Raw genomic sequence first — 23,505 nt, forward strand, 5'->3', positions numbered from 1 at the left:
TAGGAGTAGAAACACAGAGAAGTGGTTAATCCTTAGAAGGATTTCCCTCCCTCCCTCCCTCCCACTCCTCCTGTTCTCACACTTGCTCCCACTCCTGCTCTCTCAAGTGCTACACCCCTGTGAAAATGCAGTGAGACAAAGCTGTAGGAGATAATAACTCCTGCCTCAAGCTACGTGTGACCTTTGGGTTGTGAGCTCTGCTCTGCCTTTGTAGCCCAGACCTGCTTGGTGTTTCACTGGCCAGCTCTGTAAGCTGAGCTCTTCATAACAGCCTAGGGCAGGCATTTATCCTGCTCCTTGGAGTTTCATGCTGGGGCACATCCAGCCAACTGCTTCTCCAGCTCTGACATCTTTGGGTAGAGAGTTGTCTTGAAAATCCAAATTATTTTCATTAGAAGACACATATGTGACTTCAGAGTCTGTCCTGTGGTACCATTCTCCTCCAGGGCACACGTTTTGACTTTACAGTTGTAAAAGGAAGTAGTGAATTACTAACACCCCAGCTCCTTTTGCTTCACTGCATAACTTACTTGCATCATCAAACGGGCAGAAAAAACAATATATATATAACACACCAAGGTGGGAAATGTTTCCTAGATGAAGGAAAAAGAAATGCAATTTCACAGAGTGAGAAGATGCGCATATAAAATAAGGATAATTCAGCATTTTCTTCGGTGTTTCACCTCACCTGGGCAAAACGTGTGTTATGTGTTCATGGAGGCAGACTGGACAGTGCCCAGGAAACCATCAACAGCAAAGACAGGCAATTTATGACTTTCATTTGTCACTGGGGGAACTCTGAACACATGCAGTCACCTTTTAGTGGTCTTGGGCAGTGCTGCATGCTGTGAAATTCCATAGCTGACCAACCAGTTTTAGCTCCTGACGAGTTTCTTTATAGTAAGAGTCACAATGTGTTCAATTTAAACAGCGTTCAGTGTTACAGGAGCATTTGGACCTGCGAGATTTTATTTATTCCTTAGCTAAGAAATAGAGATATTCCATCAGTCTGACTCCACCTCTGATCAAGGTAAATATTTTGTTTGTATAAATAAAACTTCAGTGGTTGCACACTGGGGGTACTTCCAATGCTTCTGTGTTCGGTGTATGATTCATGGGGAAAATTACAATTTATTGTCACACTTCCTCATATTTCTTTCACAGTACATTGCTGCCAAGCAACACTGTCCTTTATTCTTAATCTCCCCTGCCACATGATTTCTGGTCATGCCCAGATCTCTGCTCTCCGTCTTAAACTCCTAAGCTAGTGCAATTTTCTGAGAGGGATGAAGAATGGGATGGCAAATACAGGCAGGTGTTTCATTGGGCAGATAGCTGCATGAATTTCTAAAAGGGACTTTCTAGAATAATTGCTAGTGCCGTTCTAGAGGATGCCAGCCTCACTCCCAGAGGCAGACAGACGGCACAGAGCCTCAGCAGCATTTTCTCTCAGTTTCCTTTCTTTAGTCTTCTCTATCACAGCGTTCAGTAGCAGCCACTGGTGTGAAGGGACGAGGAAAGTTGCCAAACCTTTCTGTAAAGGAGACAGCAAAGGGGATCTGTGCATCCGCTTCAACAGCCCCGACGGCAACAGCAGCCAGGCAGTGCAGTACATCTGGGAGACGGGAGATGACAAGTTTGTGGAGCGAAATTTTCACGCTGGGATTTGGTATTCCTGCGAAGAAATGATAAATGAAGAAGGTGAGTAAACCCATGGAAATTTACTTAAGGAAGTAATCACAGTTATCCCTCCTTATTTGGTGTCCCCCTCTGCTTCGCCATCGCATGTGTCTTTTATGGTGTTTGTAGCCTTAAAAAGTTGCTCTTCTCTGGCAAAAAGGACCTTAGTGGGTACCATCTAGTCAATTCTTTAAAAATTCCTAATGAATTCTGCAAAGAACATTAGCGTGCCAGGTTGTGTTTTTGGTTTGGGTGACAAGTTGTGGTACAGATGATGATTATTTGGTTTTTATTCTTCTAACCATAACAGCAAGTCAAATTGCTTTAACAGGAAAGTGTTCAATTTTTCCAGTGTTTTCATTCCATTAGTCAAAAATGAACATACCTGCTTTAAATGATTGCTTCTGATCCCTTATGGCAACATAAAAAGCACAAACTGACTTGGTTTTTTTAAAATAACTTTCACTAATAAATCTGTGGGATCTAAATCAGTTCCTGGATTTCCTCTTGAGCACAAATATTTCTACTTTCTTACTGTGATCTCACCTTCCATAAATCAAAGCAGAAGAAGATTATTTTCACCCTGCTAAAACATGATAGGGAGAGTTACTAGTTCTAAGTGGTGGCATTTAACTGGGTCTCACTTTGAATATGTAAATATTGGTAGAATGAAATTAGCTTTAAAGTTTCTGTAAACTTTCTAGTCAATTTTGGATTTTTGTATAATGCTGGTTCGAGAATTCAAGCCTTTACTGTAAAACCAGATCAACACTAAGTTTTTCCCCCTGATTGTCCTGATCAGTTTACAAATGGCAACCAGAACAGAACTTCAGTAGCTGTTACCTATGCCATAAAATGCAAATATTTTCGCAGTCACCTGTCCTGAAGGTCCAGTTCTACCAGAAGGTCTTGTAAGTTGAGCAGTTTTAAGGGGTAAATGTCAAAGATCAGAGCAAACTACATGTCCAAAAGATGCCTTTTGTCCATGCTATGAGTACCAGGGTTGTGTAATTTGAGCATCTGCTATGGAAGCTCGTGTTTTCCGACTTGGGGCAGTTAGGAGCTGGAAAAAAACACCCACATCTACAAAAACTCTACATCAGAGCAGAATTAATTCCGAGAGCTCTGTTCACAGCATCTGTGTGGGGGTCAGGAGGTCGAATGGGTTTGAAAATCAAAGCTTACAGAAAGAAATTGGAATGAAGCTTAGAGGGAATTTGTGTGAGCAGCAGCCTTGCTGCTGTAAGGAGAGCAGCTCTGCCCTAACAGGGACAATTGCATCCAGGCTGCCAGTTTTGCAAAGGAATTTTCCCATCCTGGCTTTCACAGCTAGCACCTCATGGAAATCAATTCACAGCCTTTCTCTAAGTCTTCCAGGCTCTGGTTCTACCTTCAAAAAGTCTGTAAGGACTCTGTAGCTGAGCCTGAGGAGAAGGTTGATGTACCAGGGGCTTTGTGTACATCAAAAAGAGCTTCTCCTGATCCTCCCACTTTCTGCTTATTTGATAGATTTTGCGTTTTCTTCTTCCTATTAATCTATTTCTTTAAATCATGACAGAACACAAAATAATCCTGAATTTGATTTAATTTTGGTTTTTTTAGGTGAGAAATGCAGAAGCTTTATCAGTCTGACTCCAACTTCTGATCGAGGTAGATATGCATATTTTATTTCTGTAATCAAAGCTTTCCTGATATAAATTTTCTGCATTAAATTAAATCAATTAATTTCAAAAATGCTTGCTTTAATGCCAAATAGTTCTTTTGTCCTTTATTTAGTTTTCCAACTTCAAAATGAAGTTTATATGACTTATGATATCAATCTCTATCTTTCTGAAGACACACCACTTGAATATGAATGGCTTTTGGAATTACTTGAAATATGGGTACTGGAAGTCAAAATCTGTAAGTTTTTGCCCTCTCTCTCTCCTCATACCTCCCTATTTGCAGACAGGAATTCTGTGGCCTGCACCACACCCTGAGAAGGCAGAGGGACAGGCAGAGTGGGAGCATTCACCCAGGAGGGTTGCATGCTGAGGGGAATGAGGGAGATGTGCTGTGCACCAACCCAGCCTCAGTGACACTCTGCATCCCCTCCCTGTGCCTCATGCAGAGCTCTGAGGAGACATTTCCATCCTCTTCTTTCAAAGAAGGACTCATGTTTTTATGAAACATTCCCACAGATGCTGCCAAGTGCCCTCCTCTTGCCTGATCCCCAGTATAAAAACATCAGTCCATCACTGATCTGATTAGACCAATCACTTTACAAGTGGCTGATCCAGGGAAAAAAAAAAAAGCAACTTTCTTTCTGGCATGCTGGGACTGGAGTATTTTCCTGGATATGCAATTTCAAACCCTTGAAGAAGGAGAAACACTCAGTCTCTGAATGCTAATCTTCCTTTTAACTGCTGCAGCTTGTCACAGTGCCTCAATAGCATAAAAGAGTTTTGTAGCATGAGAAAAAACATATAAATGAGATGTGGATGTAGTCATACAGCCACGGCCCTCAGAAATGAGGGGTGTGTTCTGGGCCCTGCCGTGAGAGTTCCTCCCAAGGAAAACTCCAGGTGGACATGGTGCTGAAACTAACTCTGAACAGCATCAGCAAATGCCACGGGCACTGGCAGGCCAGACTGAGACAGCCAAGAAGCATCTAGGTACCTAAAACCCAAAAATCTCTCCCTGGGCAGTGAAATCCTGTGTGGAAATAGGCTCTTGTCCTGCACAGAAGAAGGGGTTTGTGTTCTGCACGTGCCTGCGGCTGCTATGTGATCCAAACTCAGGATGCAGCAGGCTCACCCTTCCCGAATTCATCACCCCTGGGTCTCACACACAGGGGTGATCACCCTTGTTCAGTGCATTTGTTATAATGGCTCACTGACCAAAAATGTTCAGATGCAAACTCCCACAGCTGGAGCAGCCAAAACTGTTGGGCAATGCAACATCTGGAGTTCCTAATGTAAAACACCATTTTTTAGCGAGACAGAGTTTCTGGAGAAACAAACCATGTCCAAGAACACCCACACATAGCCTGGCCCAAGAATTTAATGTCTAAATGGCCCATGAATCAGAGAAGCCCCACAGACATTGTCAAAGCCAGCAGCTGGGGTTATGCACCACACAAACGTTGTCTCCTGTCCTAGGTGGTGCTTGGTAATCAAGGACAATCAGCAATGTCTCGATTTTTAAGTTACGATGGTTTGTACGTGTCTTCACGTGAAATCACTGTTTGAATCTACAAGCAAGTGTCTCAGGACACATTTATTTTTTAAAAAGTTTGGGGAAGGCCATTTGCCAGATCTTGCTGCAGTGAATTTGGACACAAGAAGGCCTCCTGCCCCTGGCTGGGGGACATTAGCACGCTGCAGGTCAAACAGCAGGCTGAGAGACTTAAATGGGAGGATTAACTTCTTGCATAAGATGTAATTACCAGATATCCAAAAAGAGAGGAATTAGCAGATAACTAGACAAATGAATCTCAGCGAAACCTGGAGACTGTCTGGGCTCATGAAGGCTTCTCTGTCCAAAAAAATCAAGATCCTGTTTGGTTGAAAGTTAAGCCTGTGGGGAGGATTTTATTTAATGACTAGACCCACAGGCAGTGTAGGTGTGTGCATGGCCTCCAGTTGGTTAGCTGGGTCTGCTGCTCCAGTGTGCTCCTCTCTGCACTCAGAACCACGCCATCAGCAGCGAGATAACTGGGCAGTTCTTTTTATATTCACTGTGGTTCTTCTTTTTATATTAACTTTGGTTCATGGTGATTTTAGGGTAGCTACTGAGTATAAAACCACACTGTCCCAGAAGCACAGTCACCTTCTAAGTGTATAGCAGGAACATGCAACTCCTCTTCTGATAATTATAATTTGGGGTGTCCATTGACACTGAAGCCTTCCAGAGGTGATATCATTATCACAGCATCCCCACAGCCTTTGTGCTTCCGTTCAATGTCGTATGAACAACACAAATGAAGAAGGAAATGGTGACAATACCAAATGATTGCTTATAATATCAGTGCTCTTCATTTGGTTTCCAGGGGTTTTATGGCTGTCTATTGGAGCAGAGCTTCTCTACATCGTTTTGCTTCTGATTGGAAACATTCTTATGTCAGTAGAAATATTCTACTACAGCTCTGTCATTGATGGGCTAAAGATCAACGCCTTCTCTGCAGTGGTCACCGTGTTGGCAGGTACAGTTAAGTATCTCCATTGATTACATCCAGAATAGTCTTCCATCTGAAAATTAATGACAGCATCCAAGTTTCAAAACTGTTACAGTACCTATGGAGATGCTAACAATACAAAGGGATGCAAAATTGTATGGGGAAATATTGTTTTCAATTAATTCTTTCTTAATGTGGTTTGGTTTTAATTTTATATTTATGGCTTTTGCTACTTTTAACTCAATTATTTTAATTTTGTCATTTTTCATTTCATTGTCAGGTTGGTCGTCAAAGATTAAAATGCAACATACTCTTCCAAGTAACTTGATTTTTTAATTCCGACACACTAAATGTAAAATCAGCGACAGCCAAACTCAAGCAGCACTTTTAAGAGGGAATAGAATGTACTTGGATAATTGCTAGTAGAGAATTGTCATTAAAATTTTCTTTCATTTTCTGCACATTGTTTCATAATCCGGTGGTATTTAATTCTAGGACTTCAGGCAAACTAATTTTGGAAGCAGTCCAATCTGAGGAATCTGGTCTGAATTGTCTGTTTATAGTCTGTCGAGCAGGAGGAGGTTGGACTAGAGATTTCTGAAGGCACCTTATAGACTGAAAGATTCAATCTATATTACAGAATTTTCACTGGGGAATGTTGCAGGAAAGCATTTAGAGTTAATTTATTTACTGTAATTTCTTGTGGAACACGTGCCTCTGTGCTTCACATGTTCAGGATTATTCAGTGTTCAAAGTGATTTATACTTGGTGATAGCATACCTTTTAGAATGACATTTAATTGCAAGTCAGGCAGCTGGCAGATGGCAAAAAATTAATCTCAAGATTGTATTTCTCTGTCAAAATTTTTGGCCTGGATCCTGATCCTAATGTTTCTGGATTTAACGTTCATGCGTTTGTGCCTTTTCTTATGAAGTAAAGGTTTTTTTGTAATACTTTTCATCTTAAACATAATCACATATTTAGTTCATTCACCAATCTTTTTTGGGAGGGGTAAATAAATGAAGTTCATTAAACATCTGACCATGATAATGGGGAAGAACTAGAGCAGATAATTCCTTTTCTTTGTGGTTAACTTTCACACACGTGAAGATGGCTCGTTCAGCTCCTTGTTGTCCAGAGTGCAGTGGCCAACCTTTGCTGCCTGTGATCTCTTAACCTGCTGGATTATCTCCTTTCTTCTTAATGACTTCCCTGAAAGATGGCCAAGCAGTTAAAAATCTCTACTATCACCAGTTCCATTAATTGCTCAAAAAAGCCCCATTTCTCCTGTATCTGACCAAACCTCATGATCCACCATCATATCTATTTTCAAAGAAAGAGTTGTGAGCTTCATTCAACTCCTCAGGCAGTTTTGCCAACTATTAGCAGCTTTCCCCTCTCCCAATAATCATGAATATTCACTTTTATTAATATTCTTTTTGTTTTGGGCCTGTACAGTATTAAGCAGACTTAGACAGGAAGCAGCAAGTTTATCCTGGACATTCTGTTTACATGAACGAGTAAAGTTTCTTGAAGCACTAAAAAATGGAAGAACACTTGTCTTAGCTGTTAAATTGATGTATGAATCATTTGCAGACATAAACCAAATCTAGTTGCCCTAATCTGTAACAATGATGCAAAATTTCTTGTACAAACATACTCTTGGTTCTATTTGAGCAATGCAAATTAAATTATTCAACATCAGCCTCTGTCACAGCCTAGATTTTCAGTACTTTCTAGTGTTTGTCCACATTTTCATTCACCTTCATACCTGATAAATCTGGCTGCATTTACAGCAGTGGGAGAGGGCATCCACCTGCATGGCTTTGAAAATCTTCCCACTCAATGACAGGAAACTGGGAAATGTGTCCCGTGCAATGCAACTGAGCAACACTTTCCTGTAATAACTCAGATTATATTGCCAAGATATTTTCAGAGGATGAGAACCAACCAGTTCTCCTCCTCTGGCAACCAGCAGGTTGCCTTTTGAAATCTATGGGCTGCATGTCCCAGGGCTCCCTCAGATTCCTCTGGCCTACAGAGGGGCAAATACACAACACGTTAAATACACCTAGATGATAATGTCCAATATTTTTGAGCGCTTTGTAGAATTCAGATACTTCACAAAATATTCTCCAGGAGTTCAAGGGACAACTCCAAAGAAGAATGCCCTCAATTTACATTTTCTAATGTTATTATAATATTGTATTTTTTAGGTCTTCTGGGCATGGTTGCTCACATGATGTACACGACTGTATTTCAAATGACTGTAAATCTTGGTCCTGAAGACTGGAGACCTCACACTTGGGATTATGGCTGGTCCTATGGGTACTTACTGGTTTATATTTGGTTCTTCCATTACATTTCGGTCACTTCACCCTCTGTTCAAGGAGAGTATACCTAATTTCTAAGCAGTGGCTTTACCTTATTTCTCTTCTGAGGATGCAGTTCAGTAACCAGGTGATGTTCTTGAAATTCAGCTGCCTTAGATTATTGCCCAGAATGTATAAACTTGCAAGTTTTGTATTTGCCATCTGTCAGAGAGTACAGAGAGGTCCAGAGGACCTGCATGAAGGAGAGGTTCTTCTCCATACCCATCAGAGCCAGGTTAGGTATCCTCATCTCCCAGGACAATTGTCTTGCCTAAATTGTTTAAAACTCTTCCAGCTTTAGTACTGTAGGTTGACATTTTCCTATCACATACATGCTTCAGATTGTTGTATCTGGAACATGTCACAGAATCACAGAGTAAACTTGGTTGGAAAAGACCTTTGATATCATCAAATCCAACCTGTGACCTAACATTACCTTATCAGCTAAACCATGGCACTGAGTGCCACATCCAGTCTTTGTTAAACACCTCCAGGGTCGGTGACTCCACCACCTCCCTGGGCAGCCCATCCCAATTTATTGGAAGGATTTATTTAAAAATGTAAATGGTTTGTTGAATCACATCAAGGATGTGGTCACAAACAGCTCTGAGGAAGAGGTGAGGTAAACAGGAGTCTACCTTAGACTGATTTCTCCACCAAAGCACATTTCATTTGATAATTGTGACCTTGCCATGTTAAGAGAGCTACTGATGAGCCAGCTCCTGCACTGTGAGCTCCCATTCATGCTCATGTAGCCATATTTTTACATGCTGCTTTTAATGTCATGCATTTTTAACAAATTGTACCTCAATACAATTTTTTTTACTTCTGTTTCCTTAGGGCTTTACTTTTAACATTTCAGAGTTGATGTCCTTTTCTCTCTGCTTACTCATGACATGCATTTCAGTGCTCTGAACCTGCTTTAGCCAGCTATTTAACAGTGCCTTCTCTGTTCTTTTTAACACTTTTGGGTAACTCACATTTTCCACAGTGTCCCCTGTGAGGTTTATACTCTTAATAACTGCACCTTTTAACTTCTTATGCATTCCTCATTTTTTTATAAAACCCCTTTCTGCTATTAAGCTCTAACCAGAGTAAATAGAGAAACTGGAGGTAGGGTTTCATTAAACAGGTCTGTTAAATGTAAATATTACAACAAATATGTACAGGTCAACTCTGCAAGTCAGGTCTGTAAATGGTCATTAACCAAGAGTATTTCTTCCTCACCCAGCCTGTTCATCTCTCCCTAATACAACCACACATATGCAGTGTTCTCAAAAATAAAATTGAAGGACTTGAATATGAAAATGTCCTCCTAACTTCTGATAATTTTTTTTTCTTTTGTTTACAGCCTCGCATGGACTTCCTTCGCTTGCTGCATGGCTGCAGCTGTCACCACTATTAACAAATACACAAAAACTATTTTGGAATTCAAGCACAAAAGAAAAAAGCTGGAAAGGAGCTTTAGGATTCAATACAACTTTCCTGACCACACAGCTCCAGAGAAAGTTTGCAATGTGTATGTGAACTCTTTCCAAAACACCACGGATGACCCCGCACATGCAATAAGAAGCTTGCGTCACCTGGCCACTATTTCAGTCCTGTAAAGCTGATCCATATCTCAAGGCAACCTGTAAATTATAATCCTAGATCCAAATGAAACAGTGTTCATGAATAAAATGTATCATTGTGTGGTATTATTTATTTTTCTCAATAAAGAAATTCTATTTCTGTGGAAGCTTCAAGGAAGTCTTGGTGCTGGAAAAGAAGGTTCAGGTGTCTCTGTTCAGGTGACAACACTGACACAGGTTCCCCACTGTTCTAGTTTTTAAGCAGATCCAGGCTTTGGAAAAATCCCTTTATATTTTTATTCAGGCAATAAATATAGCTTGAGCTTGTTATGCCAGCAAGATCCACAACAGGTCAGGTTATGGCCAGTGATAAGGTGGAGCTGATAACAGAGAAGCATCATTAAGTCAGAAGAAAACCATTAGTGGTAAGAGAGGAGAGTTTTTGTGTATATATTGAATATATTCAAGAAATGAGAGTTCCTGACCTTGTTGGCAACAGGTCCCAATGCTTCACTGCTGCAATTGTAGAAAAAGCATTTCCTCATATCAGATCAGAACGTTCTGTGTTCCAGTTTGTGTCCGTTACCTTTTTTCCCTCCACTGTGCACCTTTGAGAAGAATCTGGCTCCATATTCCCCACACCATCCTACTGGGTAGCTGCAGAGAGCAGTAAGATTTCCTCTTTAATCTTTAGAAAAGTCTGTCTTTATCCTTTACAGTGCTCTGAAACTGCCACCTTCAGTTCAGCAGGGGAACAAAGCAGCTGCTCGAGGGCTGGGTGCCCGCTCTGTTAGAAGCAGTCTCACTCCCTTGACCAAAACACAAGATCCTGATTCCTTCCACTTGTTTCAGGCATTTCTTCCTGATGGGTATGTTTCTAACACCTTCACTGACAGAGGAATTATTCCTGATTCCGTCTGACTTTCTGCTTTTTGTCACTTGTAATAACTCTTTTTACAACAGATCTTTACCCATCTCGTGTTGCTCCTGGGTGTCATGGAAGAATTTCCACCTCATCCAGGAACGTACTTGGTTGGTGCCTAAAAGTCCTTTGAAAAATCCAATTTAAGCAAGTGCCTCTTTTTTTTTCTTATCCTGGAGTTTACTAACACAGGCTGACAGTCTCTGCCATGTGCTGTTTCCTCAGGATTGTTTCTTACAGTGGTTTGCATGCACATAACGTGCTGCATGTGGGCAAGGGCTTTTTAAATAATTGTGCAGTAAGAATCCGTCCAGATCAATACTTAAATCTCAAACTGTCTGTTTTTCCCATGCTAACCATTCAAGAAGCTATATGGCTTCTGCTGGATATCTGGTAAATCAATTCACCTGATGAAATGCAAGATTTCTTATCCCTATTTGTAAGCCATGATTTCATATTCTGGCCCTTGCTTTAACTCTTGACTCCCAGTAAATCCTGGAACCACATTATTTGAAAACAGAGGAAAAACACCTGCAGCATTTTTATTCTGATTCATTGGATCTTATCAATCTTGAGGAATATGGCATCTCAGAAAACTTCAGATACCTGTGGCACAACAGATCTTCAACAGTGCTGGTTACCACTGCAAGTTAATGAAAGAAATAGGCACCTCTGGGATGCAATTCCTGTTATCCTGAACTCATCTTAATATTTCTTTTTGTTATCATTGTATTTTTATGTGCAACATATATCCACAGGTGAGACAGCGAAACAGAGATCAACAAATGAAATAGAAAACTCCAGATTAAATAATAGATTTCCCCAGAGGAAAAAAAAAAAAGATATTGCTTCTGAAATACCAGTGGAGAAACCCTGTCTTCAAGATGAGAAAGACCCACTGAATTAGAGAAAAGTGTGACCCATTTAAAAGGTCATCTAATCCTTCTTTTCTTCTAGGCAGGATAAACTAAAGCTACATTGCTTTTTTACAGATGTTTCATTAATCTCTTCTTTAAAGCTTCCAAAGACAGGCATTTGAAAATTTCTGTGGCAATTTATCCTTTGTGCTTAACTATTCTTAGCAGAAAAATGCTGTCCCTGTAAATCTCCTTTGCAGTAATTTTAGCACATTGTCCTGCTCCAGCAGGAATGGAGAACATTTCTGTTCTACCTTCTCCACAGTACCTTTTAGGAATTTGAAAATCATTAAGATACAACTTTCTTCTACTCTCTAGATTAAAATGCATCTGGTTTTTGAAAGTTTCTTGGTAGGTTACAGGTGTTATTCCACCATTTTTACTCTCACTGCCTTTTACTGTGGCTCCCTGAACTGCTCACTGTTTTGAAGTGAAATTGTATGGAGAAGTTCTGCTGGTCTCTAGAACGTGCAAAATGGAGCAGAAGGATCACTCAGCTTATTTTAACATGTAATCCACTTGTTTTTACAACAGAGAAAGACAATAATGGAAATCATAGAAATCACAGAATGGTTTGGGTTGGAAGGGACCTTAAAGATCATTTATCTCATTCCACCCCCCTGCCATGGGCAGGGACACCTTCCACTAGATCAGATTGCTCCAAGCCCCATCCAACCTGGCCATGAACACTTCCAGGGATGGGGCAGTCACTAACAAAGTTGATTCATGTTCAGCTGTGATGGCCTGTGGTGCCTGATCCTTTTCTGATGAAATTGTGCTTATTCTGCATCTTGCTCTTGTGGAAATGTGGAGGACTTGGCTGTTGCTGAGGTACAGGAACAAATACAACTGAGATCACAGCAAATGCCCATTGGTTTGAAGGAGAGGAGTTCTGCTGAGGACCAAGAAAATTTTGAACAAAGTTAAGGTACAATCTCTCACACTACAATAAAACCCCAGTGCTACAACAGAAAACAGATGGAGCTCCAGCAGGTACTGCAGGAACTGACCCCTTCATCCCAGCAGTGAACTCCCTCCCTGAGTCAGGTTTCTTGAAGCCAGAGCAATTGAATCAGAGATACAGCAAAGGGTTAATGTCCCTTCAAGATGACATAATGTTTCTCTGCTCTGAAAATTCCTCTCATGTTTGGTGATTCTACCAGTGACTGAGGTATATAAATGAGCTGGTGCTGAAAGTGATATGAGCAATGGGACTTGTAGTATCAAGAGCAGTTTGGTTCCAATGGCATATTGTCATATTCCCTAAAAGCAGAAGAGTAGAAGCTTTATAGTTGAATGTGTGTGTCAATGCTAGTGGCTTTATTCTACCCACAGCAAGCAGCAGAAATCACTGACATTTAAAACAGAAACCTTTTTTTTTTTTTTTTCAGGTCAAAAGCAAGGAAAAAAACTGAACAAAATCAATTTTCCTCTTCTGTCTTCAGCTTTTCCCTAATCCCTGAGGCAACGATGGCAAAAAACAGCTCAGGGAAGAAGGTTCGAATGTAAACTGCTGCTCTGGGGATGGGATTGGCCATAAGCACCTCCTGCTTCTTCCTGCTCACTGTGCGCAGGACCTCCTCTGCCACCTCCACTGGGTGCACGCCGTATGACACCTTCCTGAAAAAGACTGTAAATGAGAGAGGAGTGAGAGCTACAGACAGACAGACAGACAGACAGGCAGGCAGATACTCTGAGGGAATGGTGTTAAAAAGACACACAAGTAATGCATCAATCAAATCAGTTTAACTTCTACGCACTTTCGGTCCCTTCCCCACTCCGCTCTCCTCCCCAGTACGTCACCAAGATCTTTTTATAATGGTGAGGTAAAAGCCTTACAGTCCCTAAGAGAAGGAGCAACCTGAGTGCAGTGGAATTATCCCTTTGGACCTTTCATGCCCTCCTCCACCTCCATTCCTGATGCCCTGGTGTATTTATTTTCTCACATAATGTTGCCTCATTCCATGTTCCTTCTCTTTTCACCAGACTTATATTACCTCTCCAATACCTCTTTTGTTTAGCTCCTCATGCCTGTTCATCATTTCTGTCATTCCCATTATTTTTCCTCTCATTTACCCTGGAAAAGCCTCCCCCCTGCTACATGTTCCTCATCTTCATCCACCCAAACTTACATTTCCAAATAGATGCCTCCCAGTTGCCTGGTGTTGGTTGGCGATGGTATGAACAGATGAAGGTTGGATTCACAGTGCTGACAGAAATATCAAATTCCTCCATTTCAGCTCGAAGACAATCAAAAAAGCCTACAGCAGCATGCTTGGATGCAGCATCTAAAAGAAAAAAAGCCCACGTATGCATGTTTAGATGGATGATTGCATGGAAGCAGATGTATAATAAAGCATCAGTGTTTGGGAAAACGAGCATGGAATGATCAGCCAAAAGGCAAAACAACAATAAATTCTTTCACCCAGTGAAATTATCATATGACATATTTAGAACAAGCAATAAGAAATTATCTGTCCAGGACAATTGTGCATGGAGTGTCTCGGATGGGTCAAACAGCATGTGCCTGCATTTCCCAGTCAGAAACAGCATATCCTGGGTGAGGGAATAACAATTCTATTATCTCTACAGTTCAAAAATGTCTTTGGTGAATGGAATTGTCTCTGAGATGAGTCCCCACACCTTGTGTTTCTGCAGTTGGTGACACATCCATACAATGCAGTGAAATACATGTCCACTGCTGGAACGCAGTGCTGCTCACGCTTTGTGAACTGATTAGGACATTGCCCCAGAGAAGCAATCTGAGATGTTAAAGTGAATTTTAAAGTAACTGAGTGTCAAGGCTTTTTAATCTGCTTTTAGTGTCTTTTTATTGAGAATAGTATGAATAAGATGATAGTATGTGAAACCTGACCAGCAAACAGAACTGGGTGTTCAGTGCAGCAGAGCTGCAAAGTGCTCAATCACCTTTTATTTGACTCAGTTTACAGTGAAAATCAACCTGTGCATATCCAGACAATGGCAGGTGGGCCCTGGGAATGCAGAGATGCCTCTCCATGCATCCATTTTGACATTCCTTCTTCTGGCAGCTTCATTTCATGCAACAGAAATATTGGTAGGGGCATTGTAAAAACTCTCTCTGTTGGCTCTTCTGCTTCTTATGGTTTTATACACATACAGTGTATCTTGACACAATTGTCTATATCCTAGATGGAAAGTATTCCAGATGTCACATCAATGTGTTGTTTCCTTTTTGAGCCTTTTTTGTAGTTCTTATACTTCTTTTGAGACGGGAGACCAGAATAGCCCACTATGTTCAAGATGTGGGCACTGCGTATTTACGCATAAATTTACAAAGACAGAAAGACATGTTTTAATTTATTTTCTCTGCTGTTTTCCTTACAGCTTCTGTCACTGTAATTTGCTTTCATGGAACTCTAAGTCACAATTCTGAGGTCTCGCAGGCTTTTTAATTCAGAGCCCATCACTGACTTTCTGCCAAGTTACAAATGTCTGTTTACATCTGTTCCAAGTTAAAAATGCCTATTTACATCTCTCCTATATTTTCTGTCCACTAATTTTGCATTTTGTTAATGCAAAAACCTTGCATTATAATTCAGAACAGCCTCATTCCCTGAGGAGCTTTGGATGAAAGACCTTGAAAATTTTCTGGAAAGCCAAGCAGAAAGCAATTACTACATCTCCTTTTAAACTCCCACACCCAAATACATTAAGGGCATGGGCCTTCCTTCATAAAGCATCTACTCATCTTTATATCTACTCATACTTTATATTTACACACTATTCTTCATGAAGGTTTCTTCCAATATGCACAAGTACAGATAAGATACAGATTTTAACTGTACAATATATATTTATATGTATATTTAAAATTTGCTGTCACATTTTTATCCTCTTATTCTCAAGTACCCTAGGCAGCAGTTACATTTCAAAGGCAGCATTTTAACTATTTCTAATTGAGTTCCAATTTGAAAAAAAATTCAGCCAAATACTGTAATAACACCAAATTTGGATGCAAATTAGCACTTTTAACAACCTATTATGATTGTCATGGACTACTCACAAGCTGTGCATTAGAATGTGTGTTTTTCCTATGTGTAACTTACAAGCTGCACGAAATGGGATTCCTATTTTCCCTTGGATGCTATTAATTAGAACAATTTGACCAGTTCTTCTTGAGATCATGTTAGGAAGAATGGCTGCGAAAAGAGAAACACAAGAAAAAGCCACGTAAGTAAAAAAGCCGAGTGCATTTAGTGAAAAGGAGTGACAGCAGAAGTGTAAACACCACAACTTCAGTGAAGGTTGACTCAATACTGCAAGCAAAAGTATCACAAAACCCAATAGGTGGAAATTAAGTGTCTTCTAGACTTCACCTGAATTCTACATGCAGAGCTGGTTGCAGTATTAACCCATTTAACTGTCAATCTGCTTTAAGTGGTTACAGCAAAAAAAAAAAAAAAAAGAAAAAAAATTAAAATACCTTTGGTTAATGTTATAGGTCCAAAATAGTTGGCATCCATTATCTTTTTATCAAGTTCCAGTGAAATGCTCTGCACTGCTCCCTTCACCTTCATACTTGCATTGTTGATCAGTATATCCACACAGCCATAGCAGTTCAGGATTTCCTTAGCTACGTCTCGAATGCAGCTGATGTCTGAGATATCCAGGAGTATGAGCTTTGGTGCATATGTCTGACAAACAAAAGACTCATTTCAACAGGACTTGTTATATACGAAGTGTATTTCTACCTACTTGTCTTGTAAATGAATTTACCTTGAGACTCCAAGTGTTTTTATCATTCTCACATAAGGTTTTGATATTAACTCGCTCTAGAAAGAAGATAGCTCAGCAATGAGAGATGGGTTTGATATTAACTCACTCTAGAAAGAAGATAGCTCAGCAATGAGAGATGGGTTTGATATTAACTCACTCTAGAAAGAAGATAGCTCAGCAATGAGAGATGGGTTTGTTCAGCCTGGAGAAGGCTCTGGGGAACCTTAATGCTCCTTCCAGAGCCTAAAAGGGGTCCAAGAAAGCTGGAGAGGGACTTGAGACAAGGGCTTGCAGTGACAGGACAAGGGGGAATGGCTTCCCACTGCCAGAGGGCAGGGTTAGATGGGATATTGGGCAGGAATTGTTCCCTGTGAGGGAGGGGAGGCCCTGGCACAGGGTGCCCAGAGAAGCTGTGGCTGCCCCTGGATCCCTGGCAGTGCCCAAGGCCAGGCTGGACAGGGCTTGGAGGAACCTGGGATAGTGGAAGGTGCCCCTGCCCATGGCAGGGGTGGCACTGGGTGGTGTTTAAGATCCCTTCCAATCCAACCCATCCTGTGATTCTGTGATTGGTTCTGTGATTCCATGATAATGGGTATTCACAGACACTGAACTTCAGATGAAGCAGAACACCAAGGGAAGGGTAAGCTGGACTAGCTCCTCGTGAGTCTTGTCTCTCTTGTAATCAGTGGAGACAGAAAATAGACACAAGGGTGACTCCTACCAGTTCAAGTCATGGTGTGTGAACAGCCCTTTGCTGACAACACAGAGCAGGGTATAGTGCTTTGATAGATAAGCTACATAAACATGGGGACAGATGGAAGGTAGGAATGGTTTGTTTTGCTATAGCTTATCCAAACGGAGTTTACATTTGCATGATTTCTGCAAAAACAGATTTTATCAGCTGTGGGACAGAGGAATGAACTTGAAGTTGTTTCTCTTACTGTATTACTTAAACAATGTAATTCAGAACCCTTAGTCATACTTAATAATTTTTCCTAGTTGAATCTGTGCAGTCTAACATGAACCTTTGTGGTTATCTGTGCAGGTGAACGAAGCTCACTGCAAAAAAACTCCACAAATATCTGTTGGTCTGATGAGCAATGGCTGTAAAATGTATGTGATGCCTTCAGGAGCACCTGTGCCCTGGAATTGGTCAACTGCATGTTGGTCCCAGAAGGGAAGCGTTCCCATGAGCCTCAACAAACACCTGCCAAAGAGCTGGAGAAGGGGCAGTCCTGCATGTCCACTGTCAGGGTGACCCAGCCAGTGGCCACGAGGAAAAGACAGTGTTATTTTTTTACTCCCAATCCCTTCTGCCTGGGACTTTTCCCCAAATAGTGGAGAAGCTCAAAATTAACTTGATCTTTAGACCCATCTCGCATTCCTTGAGCACACTAATTATATGAAAAACTGATGGCATGTCCTGTCATTAAATGAAGCACTTGGATGCCTTTCATCCAAATTATCAGGCAAATTCCTCTGCTGAGGATTTCTGGCTGGGTGGCTTGTTCAGAATACAGGAGCACTCAGATGCTTCACAGGATTAGCTCAAGAGAGCAGGATTTTGGCAATATGCTCCAAAGACCTTCAGAGGGGTTTCTCTCTCTGTCTCTCTGGACTGTGTTTGTTGTATTACCTGGGTGACCAAAGCCACCAGTGACAGAAATCACATTTCTTCTCCATTGTTTTGCTGGATCTAAAAAGACATTGTGCACCCAAGCAAGGTTTATCCCAGGCCATGAATACATACCATGCTGGGGTCTGTCACGCTAATTAAGGCATCATACAAGGCTTCTAACTTCTCCCATGTCCTGCCACACAACACAAGCCTTGCTCCTCCTGCGTGAAACACACGAGAACATTCTAGGAAAGAAACACATCCAGAAGAAAGAATTACAATAACGACAAGTTGATTTTGTTTATTTTGCTTGAAATGGGATGCTGGTTCTGCTAAAGATGTTGAATCCATGCTTTAAAATTCATTAAGTTTGAAATAATGTGAGTAAAACAGAAAGGATTGAATTGTGATGCTACATAGGTGAGGAAAAAATTAAATTTATTGTGATGGTATGATGCATAGTTAATGGTACAACACAATGCCACTGTTTAGTAAAGGGATTTATTAAAAATTACTTAAGAAAAGAACACCATGTCTGTCAATGGATGATGAGATTGAGTTAGAAAAATTTTTGTGTATATCCTTCCCAGACACACTTGCTATAAATAAAACTACATATAAAAATACACCTAAGGTGGTTACAATACAAACTGCATCTTTTGCAAACCTTCATGTCTGCTGCACTATAAAGAAAGCAGCCAAGCCCAGCAAGCAGTAACACCAGCTCGCTCTGCGGGCTACCTGCATGAAACTCTTGGCAACACAGAACTCATCTACAACTTTGAAAAAGAGTAATACAGGCCAACTTACTCAAACTGGCCCACTGGTGAAGCACCCAGGAGACAGCCCTTTCTCCTACAGACCCTCCCCTCCAGATGTAATCCATCCCAAGACCTTTATCTCCTGAGTCTTAATCCTTCCCAGCAGTCAGCAGAGGCATCAGGGACCAGCTTGTTCAGCTACATCCCCTGATGCCTTCCTGAGAAAAGCACCAAAAAGCTTCTGGGAATGCAGGGCTGGCACTGCATTTTCTTCATTCAGACATATTCTAGGCTGGGGGTTTACCCCAATTGAAGACAGGTCTCAGAGGAGATTTCTCCTCCCTTTTTTACACAAGTGAGCTATGGTAGTGCACTTCTGGAAGTGGGGACTCAAGTAACAGCAGGAACTGGCAATCAGTGTCACCCATCACCCCCTCTTGGCACCAGCTATGAGACTGCAACCAACTCATTGTGCAGATCTTCATGGGGGTATGTCACCAACCCGAGCCAAATTATGAAACACAAGGCTGCAGCACCTTTATGGATTCATTCTTGTAGTTTTGCAAACCTGTGCAGCTGGAAGCTTTTATTTAAGCCATCTTTTTCAAGCTTTTTAAGCAATTTACAACAGCAATTTTATGAATGCTTTTCATTTTCTTTTTTTTTTCTTTTCCTAGCATAGAAAGACTTTTAATTTAATGCCCAAAAGATTATTTGCCAGAACAATTATAGCAGTATTTTCCTTATAAACAACAGTTGAGGCAATCTGGTGAAAAAAAAAAAAAAATAAGAGAAGACTGCTATGTGAACAGCAATAAAGGTGAAAAAGGGAAACCAATGTTCTCCTCTAGAACTTCCCTGTACTTTTCCGAGTTACAGCACTCAGAAGAAACAGGAACTATGTTTCAATAACAACCATAAACCATTGAAAACATCTTCAATCATCACAGAGTTGTTTCTCTTTTTTAACTTTGATGAATGTTGCCTTTAGTCCGGAAATTCTGGCATGTAGGAAAAGAATTTGGCTGTTTCCTTAGAGCCCACATACACAGCAGCTGGCCACACAGCTGGTATTTTAAAGCTTTGAATGAATGCATGAGTGGACTGCAGAGTTAATTTTGCATTATTTGGAATCATTCAAGCCTGCAAATAACATCCTGGTGTCAACCTGTGGGATACTGGTCATAGACATATTTAGGATAATAAAATAAAAGTGCTTTGAGTTACCTCATTTTTCATCTATATGAAAAGGAGTGTGGGGGCACCACACACACACAATTGCCTTTCTAGCCTCAAGAGACAGGTGACAGCTAGTCACAGAAAAAAAAAAAAAAGAAAAAAGAGGAAGAAAGGTTAATAAGGAAACTGAAGTTAGGAAAATATTCCCCAGGGGTCATGCAGTGCTGGAGAAAGACAGCTGGAGAAATGTTAAATTATAAATTTTCTTTATTCTTGGAGGACTCCAAGATTTGGCTTGAAGCCACAGCCAAACAAATCCAGCACTGGTGATATTTCTGCTCCAAGTGAGGTTTTTTTCTAGAAACCCAGACACCATACAATTCTGCAATACCTCCAACCTCAGTGGAAGTACTCTAAACCATGCCTCCCCAAAATCAATTTGAAACATAAACTGTGCTGGTTCTGGCCAGAACAGGGTTAACTCTTGCAGCAACCAGAAGGGGCAGGGGCAGGACCCTGGGGTTATTCAATCCCACCTCACCCAAGGGGGCTGAGGAGTCAGAGGGGGGTCACAATCACAGAACCCCCTGCGATGGAAGGGACCCACAGGGACCATCGAGTCCAGCTCCCAGACAGAGGGGTGAGCATTGCTGTTTACAGGCAGCAGGAACTGTTCAAGTCTCTAAGGGCTGAAAAAGAACATGTAAAGAATAAGATGACACCTGTTTATATGCAGCTACCCCGCACTGACAGCCTATGTAATGGGATCTTACAGTAGCAACATGCTAAAAATAGCACTCAGCGTTCTTATAAATCCTTTCATTCTTTTGAATTAAATAAATACAAAGCTCTGCAGCTCCTTCAAGTCTACCAACAGTTCCTGTGGCTGAACCTAAAAATATGCATTTAAAAATCACAGGACTTGTTTATAAATAGATTTATTAACTTCTGCTTCACCCAGCCAGTTATGAATAGGTACAAGGCAATGTGTGCATGTTCTATCACCCAGAGGGTCGCTCTCTGGCTGTTTCTGTTCTCTGACACTGAGAAGAAATGAGAAAACTCACCCTTGCCTAGTCCAGAGATGGCATCCGTGATCACCACTACCTTGTTCTGCACCGCTGACTTGGACAAGAGCCACCTGACTGACTGGTAAATATAAATAATTCCACTGATCCCTAAGAGGAGCAATGGTAGAGCAAGTACAGAAAAGATACCCATGTCTGTGGGAAACAAAAGACCATATGAGAGTACAGTAATCATAATACACATACATTATTTTTCAATTAAAAACCCAGTGTTTTCATATATAGAAAATCCAGTGATCAGCATGCCAAAGCAGCAACTTGAAGTAGTAGGAAGGTTGTTTTCCAATCAGTGGCGTAATATTGTTTTGTAATGAACAGGGTATTATTGCTCCTTTGTTTTCCTCATCTTTGTATGGTCTAGGCAAATCTGGATTCCTTTTATGCAAAATTACTGCATGGTGGCAAGACCATAATAGCATACACACACACATCTATATACTATATGTGTATGTATGCATATTCTATTATGCTTTGAGGCAAAACATAGGCAAAAAAAACCCACTGAACTTTCAAACACATTGCTATTATTAGAAAACAGAGAAAAAGCTTTTAATCCAAATTGCAGGTAAAACTCACAGTAGAAGTCTTTTCTGTTCTAAAAGATAGAGAAAATACAATCACTTACTATGGCTACGAAGACTCCAGATACAGACAGAGCATTCTGTTGTATTTTTGTAAACCTCTGTATTACAGGTTTAGATAAGATCCTTTAGCAGCTTCACAGAGAACTGATTTGTTGAGGCTGCTTGCCCTGAATCAGAGTGGCTATGTATGGCCCAGTGACAGAGGCACTGCCAGAGTAAATATAGCATGCACAATGTGATCTGCATGCCTGACCTATCAGGCCCAACAGCCTGGGCACTCACAGAAAAGTTCTCAGTACAGTATCCATTCACCTGTACGAAGAACCACCTCTCCTTCTGCCTTGTGTTTGGCTGCAGTTGTTCACAGTGCCTCAATTTCTTGTGCTCTGCCTCCAAGAGACTTCACACATCAAAACATTTGTGTAAATGCCACAACAATAGGTCTTCCAAACCAAGCAAAAGGTTCCACCAAGAAGTTGCCACTTGAAATAATCACAGTTCAGCAATATGAGTGATGTATGAATGTGTCAGGAGAAGGTCTCTGACAAGTTGGCTGGGGAGTCAGTGCCTCACACAGAGCTGCTGCAGGCAGCTGAGTGCTGGAAAACAGATGAGGCTGGCATCCTGTGCTCCCAGGGGCTGCAGGCTGCTTTCCACTCTTGGTGTCTGCAAGACAGATCTGTCTCTTTCCCAGCAATTTTAAGACCATACCAACTTAAGATAGGTGATCTACGTTTTGCCTTTTTACATTTACATCTATTTTACATTTCCTACAGAGACATTATCTGTTCATAGAATCACAGAATCACAGAGTGCTTTGGGTTGGAGAGAACCTTAAATCTCATCTTATTCCACTCCCATGCCATGGGCAGGGACACCTCCCACTTGACCAGGTTGGTCCAAGCCCCCTCCAATCCCCACCCAGATTCAAGGCTCCAAGCCTTGAACACTTTGAGGGATGGAGCAGCCACAACCTCTCTGGGCAACCTGTGACAGTGCCTCACCAAACTCTGGGTAAAGAATACGTTCCTAACATCTAATCTGAACCTATCCTCTCTTAGCTGAACACTGTACCTCTTTGTCCTGTCACTCTTTACCCAAATAAAAAACTTCTCTCCTTGTTTTTTTGTAACCCCCTTTCAAGTACTGGAAGGCAACAACGAGGTCTCCCCAGAGTTTTCTCTTCTTTAGGCTGAACACCCCCAGCTGTCCCAGCCTGTCTCCAGAGCAGAGGGGCTCCAGCCCTCAGAAAATCTTCTGGACTCACTCCAACAGGGCCACATCCTTCGTGTGCTAAGAGCCTCAGACCTGGATGCAGTATCCCAGGTGAGGTCTCACAAGGGCAGGGAAGCTGTGATTGTTAACCTGACGATCACACACACTGACTGACCTTTAGACTAGGGAGAAGAATGGTTTACCATAAACCATCCCTGTTTTGCTTCTTGAAAAAAAAGTATTACTGTCTTAAAACTGCAATCTGACAACCAGATTCATAGTTCTGTTTGTGCTGTGTAACTGGTCATCTAAACTCTAATTTTCATCTTCAACGTGAGACTGCAATTCTACAAACGAGAGAGTCACTGATATTGGAGATTTCTAACAAAGAACAAGGACTTCATGGCTGGTTTTGCAGGTACCAGGACAGTGGTCACTTTCAATGAGTGGAAATGGATAGAAGATTATTTAAGTGGGTGTAGGAGGGGACTTTCAGACATATTTTGTAAACTTAACTTGCTCTAGAAGCTAATGGCTTCAAGAACTAAGATGTGTACTCTTGCCTCTGAAAGCTGAAGTTGTCTACCAAAGAACCCGTGGTTTAAGATTTCCAAACCTCAGAATTCTATAATGTGTCAACGTTTGAAACACTGCATGCATTTCTAGGTAAAAAAGACACGAATG

General features: G+C 41.2%; 2 protein-coding genes across 2 annotated transcripts; one reads left to right on the forward strand and one right to left on the reverse strand.

Moving 5' to 3' along the window:
* Positions 1-1,391: 1,391 nt before the first annotated feature.
* On the forward strand, positions 1,392-9,815 carry LOC309580246 (germ cell-specific gene 1-like protein; the record flags this gene model as incomplete). The annotated part of the gene is made up of 5 exons (XM_082294076.1): positions 1,392-1,701; positions 3,283-3,330; positions 5,711-5,863; positions 8,053-8,164; positions 9,560-9,815. The coding sequence occupies 5 exons, from the start codon at positions 1,392-1,394 to the stop codon at positions 9,813-9,815; spliced, it is 879 nt and encodes a 292-aa protein (XP_082150202.1).
* Positions 9,816-10,125: 310 nt separating this feature from the next.
* Positions 10,126-21,788, reverse strand: DHRS7C (dehydrogenase/reductase 7C). The gene is made up of 7 exons (XM_082293915.1): positions 21,648-21,788; positions 21,002-21,157; positions 18,127-18,239; positions 16,084-16,294; positions 15,707-15,799; positions 13,751-13,906; positions 10,126-13,248 (listed from the first exon to the last, which is right to left on the reverse strand). The coding sequence occupies exons 2-7, from the start codon at positions 21,153-21,155 to the stop codon at positions 13,040-13,042; spliced, it is 936 nt and encodes a 311-aa protein (XP_082150041.1). The 5' UTR covers positions 21,156-21,157; positions 21,648-21,788; the 3' UTR covers positions 10,126-13,039.
* Between the last annotated feature and the right edge of the window lie 1,717 nt (positions 21,789-23,505).

This window comes from Coloeus monedula, assembly GCF_965178545.1.
Source record: "Coloeus monedula genome assembly, chromosome: 19".
Taxonomy (NCBI): domain Eukaryota; kingdom Metazoa; phylum Chordata; class Aves; order Passeriformes; family Corvidae; genus Coloeus; species Coloeus monedula.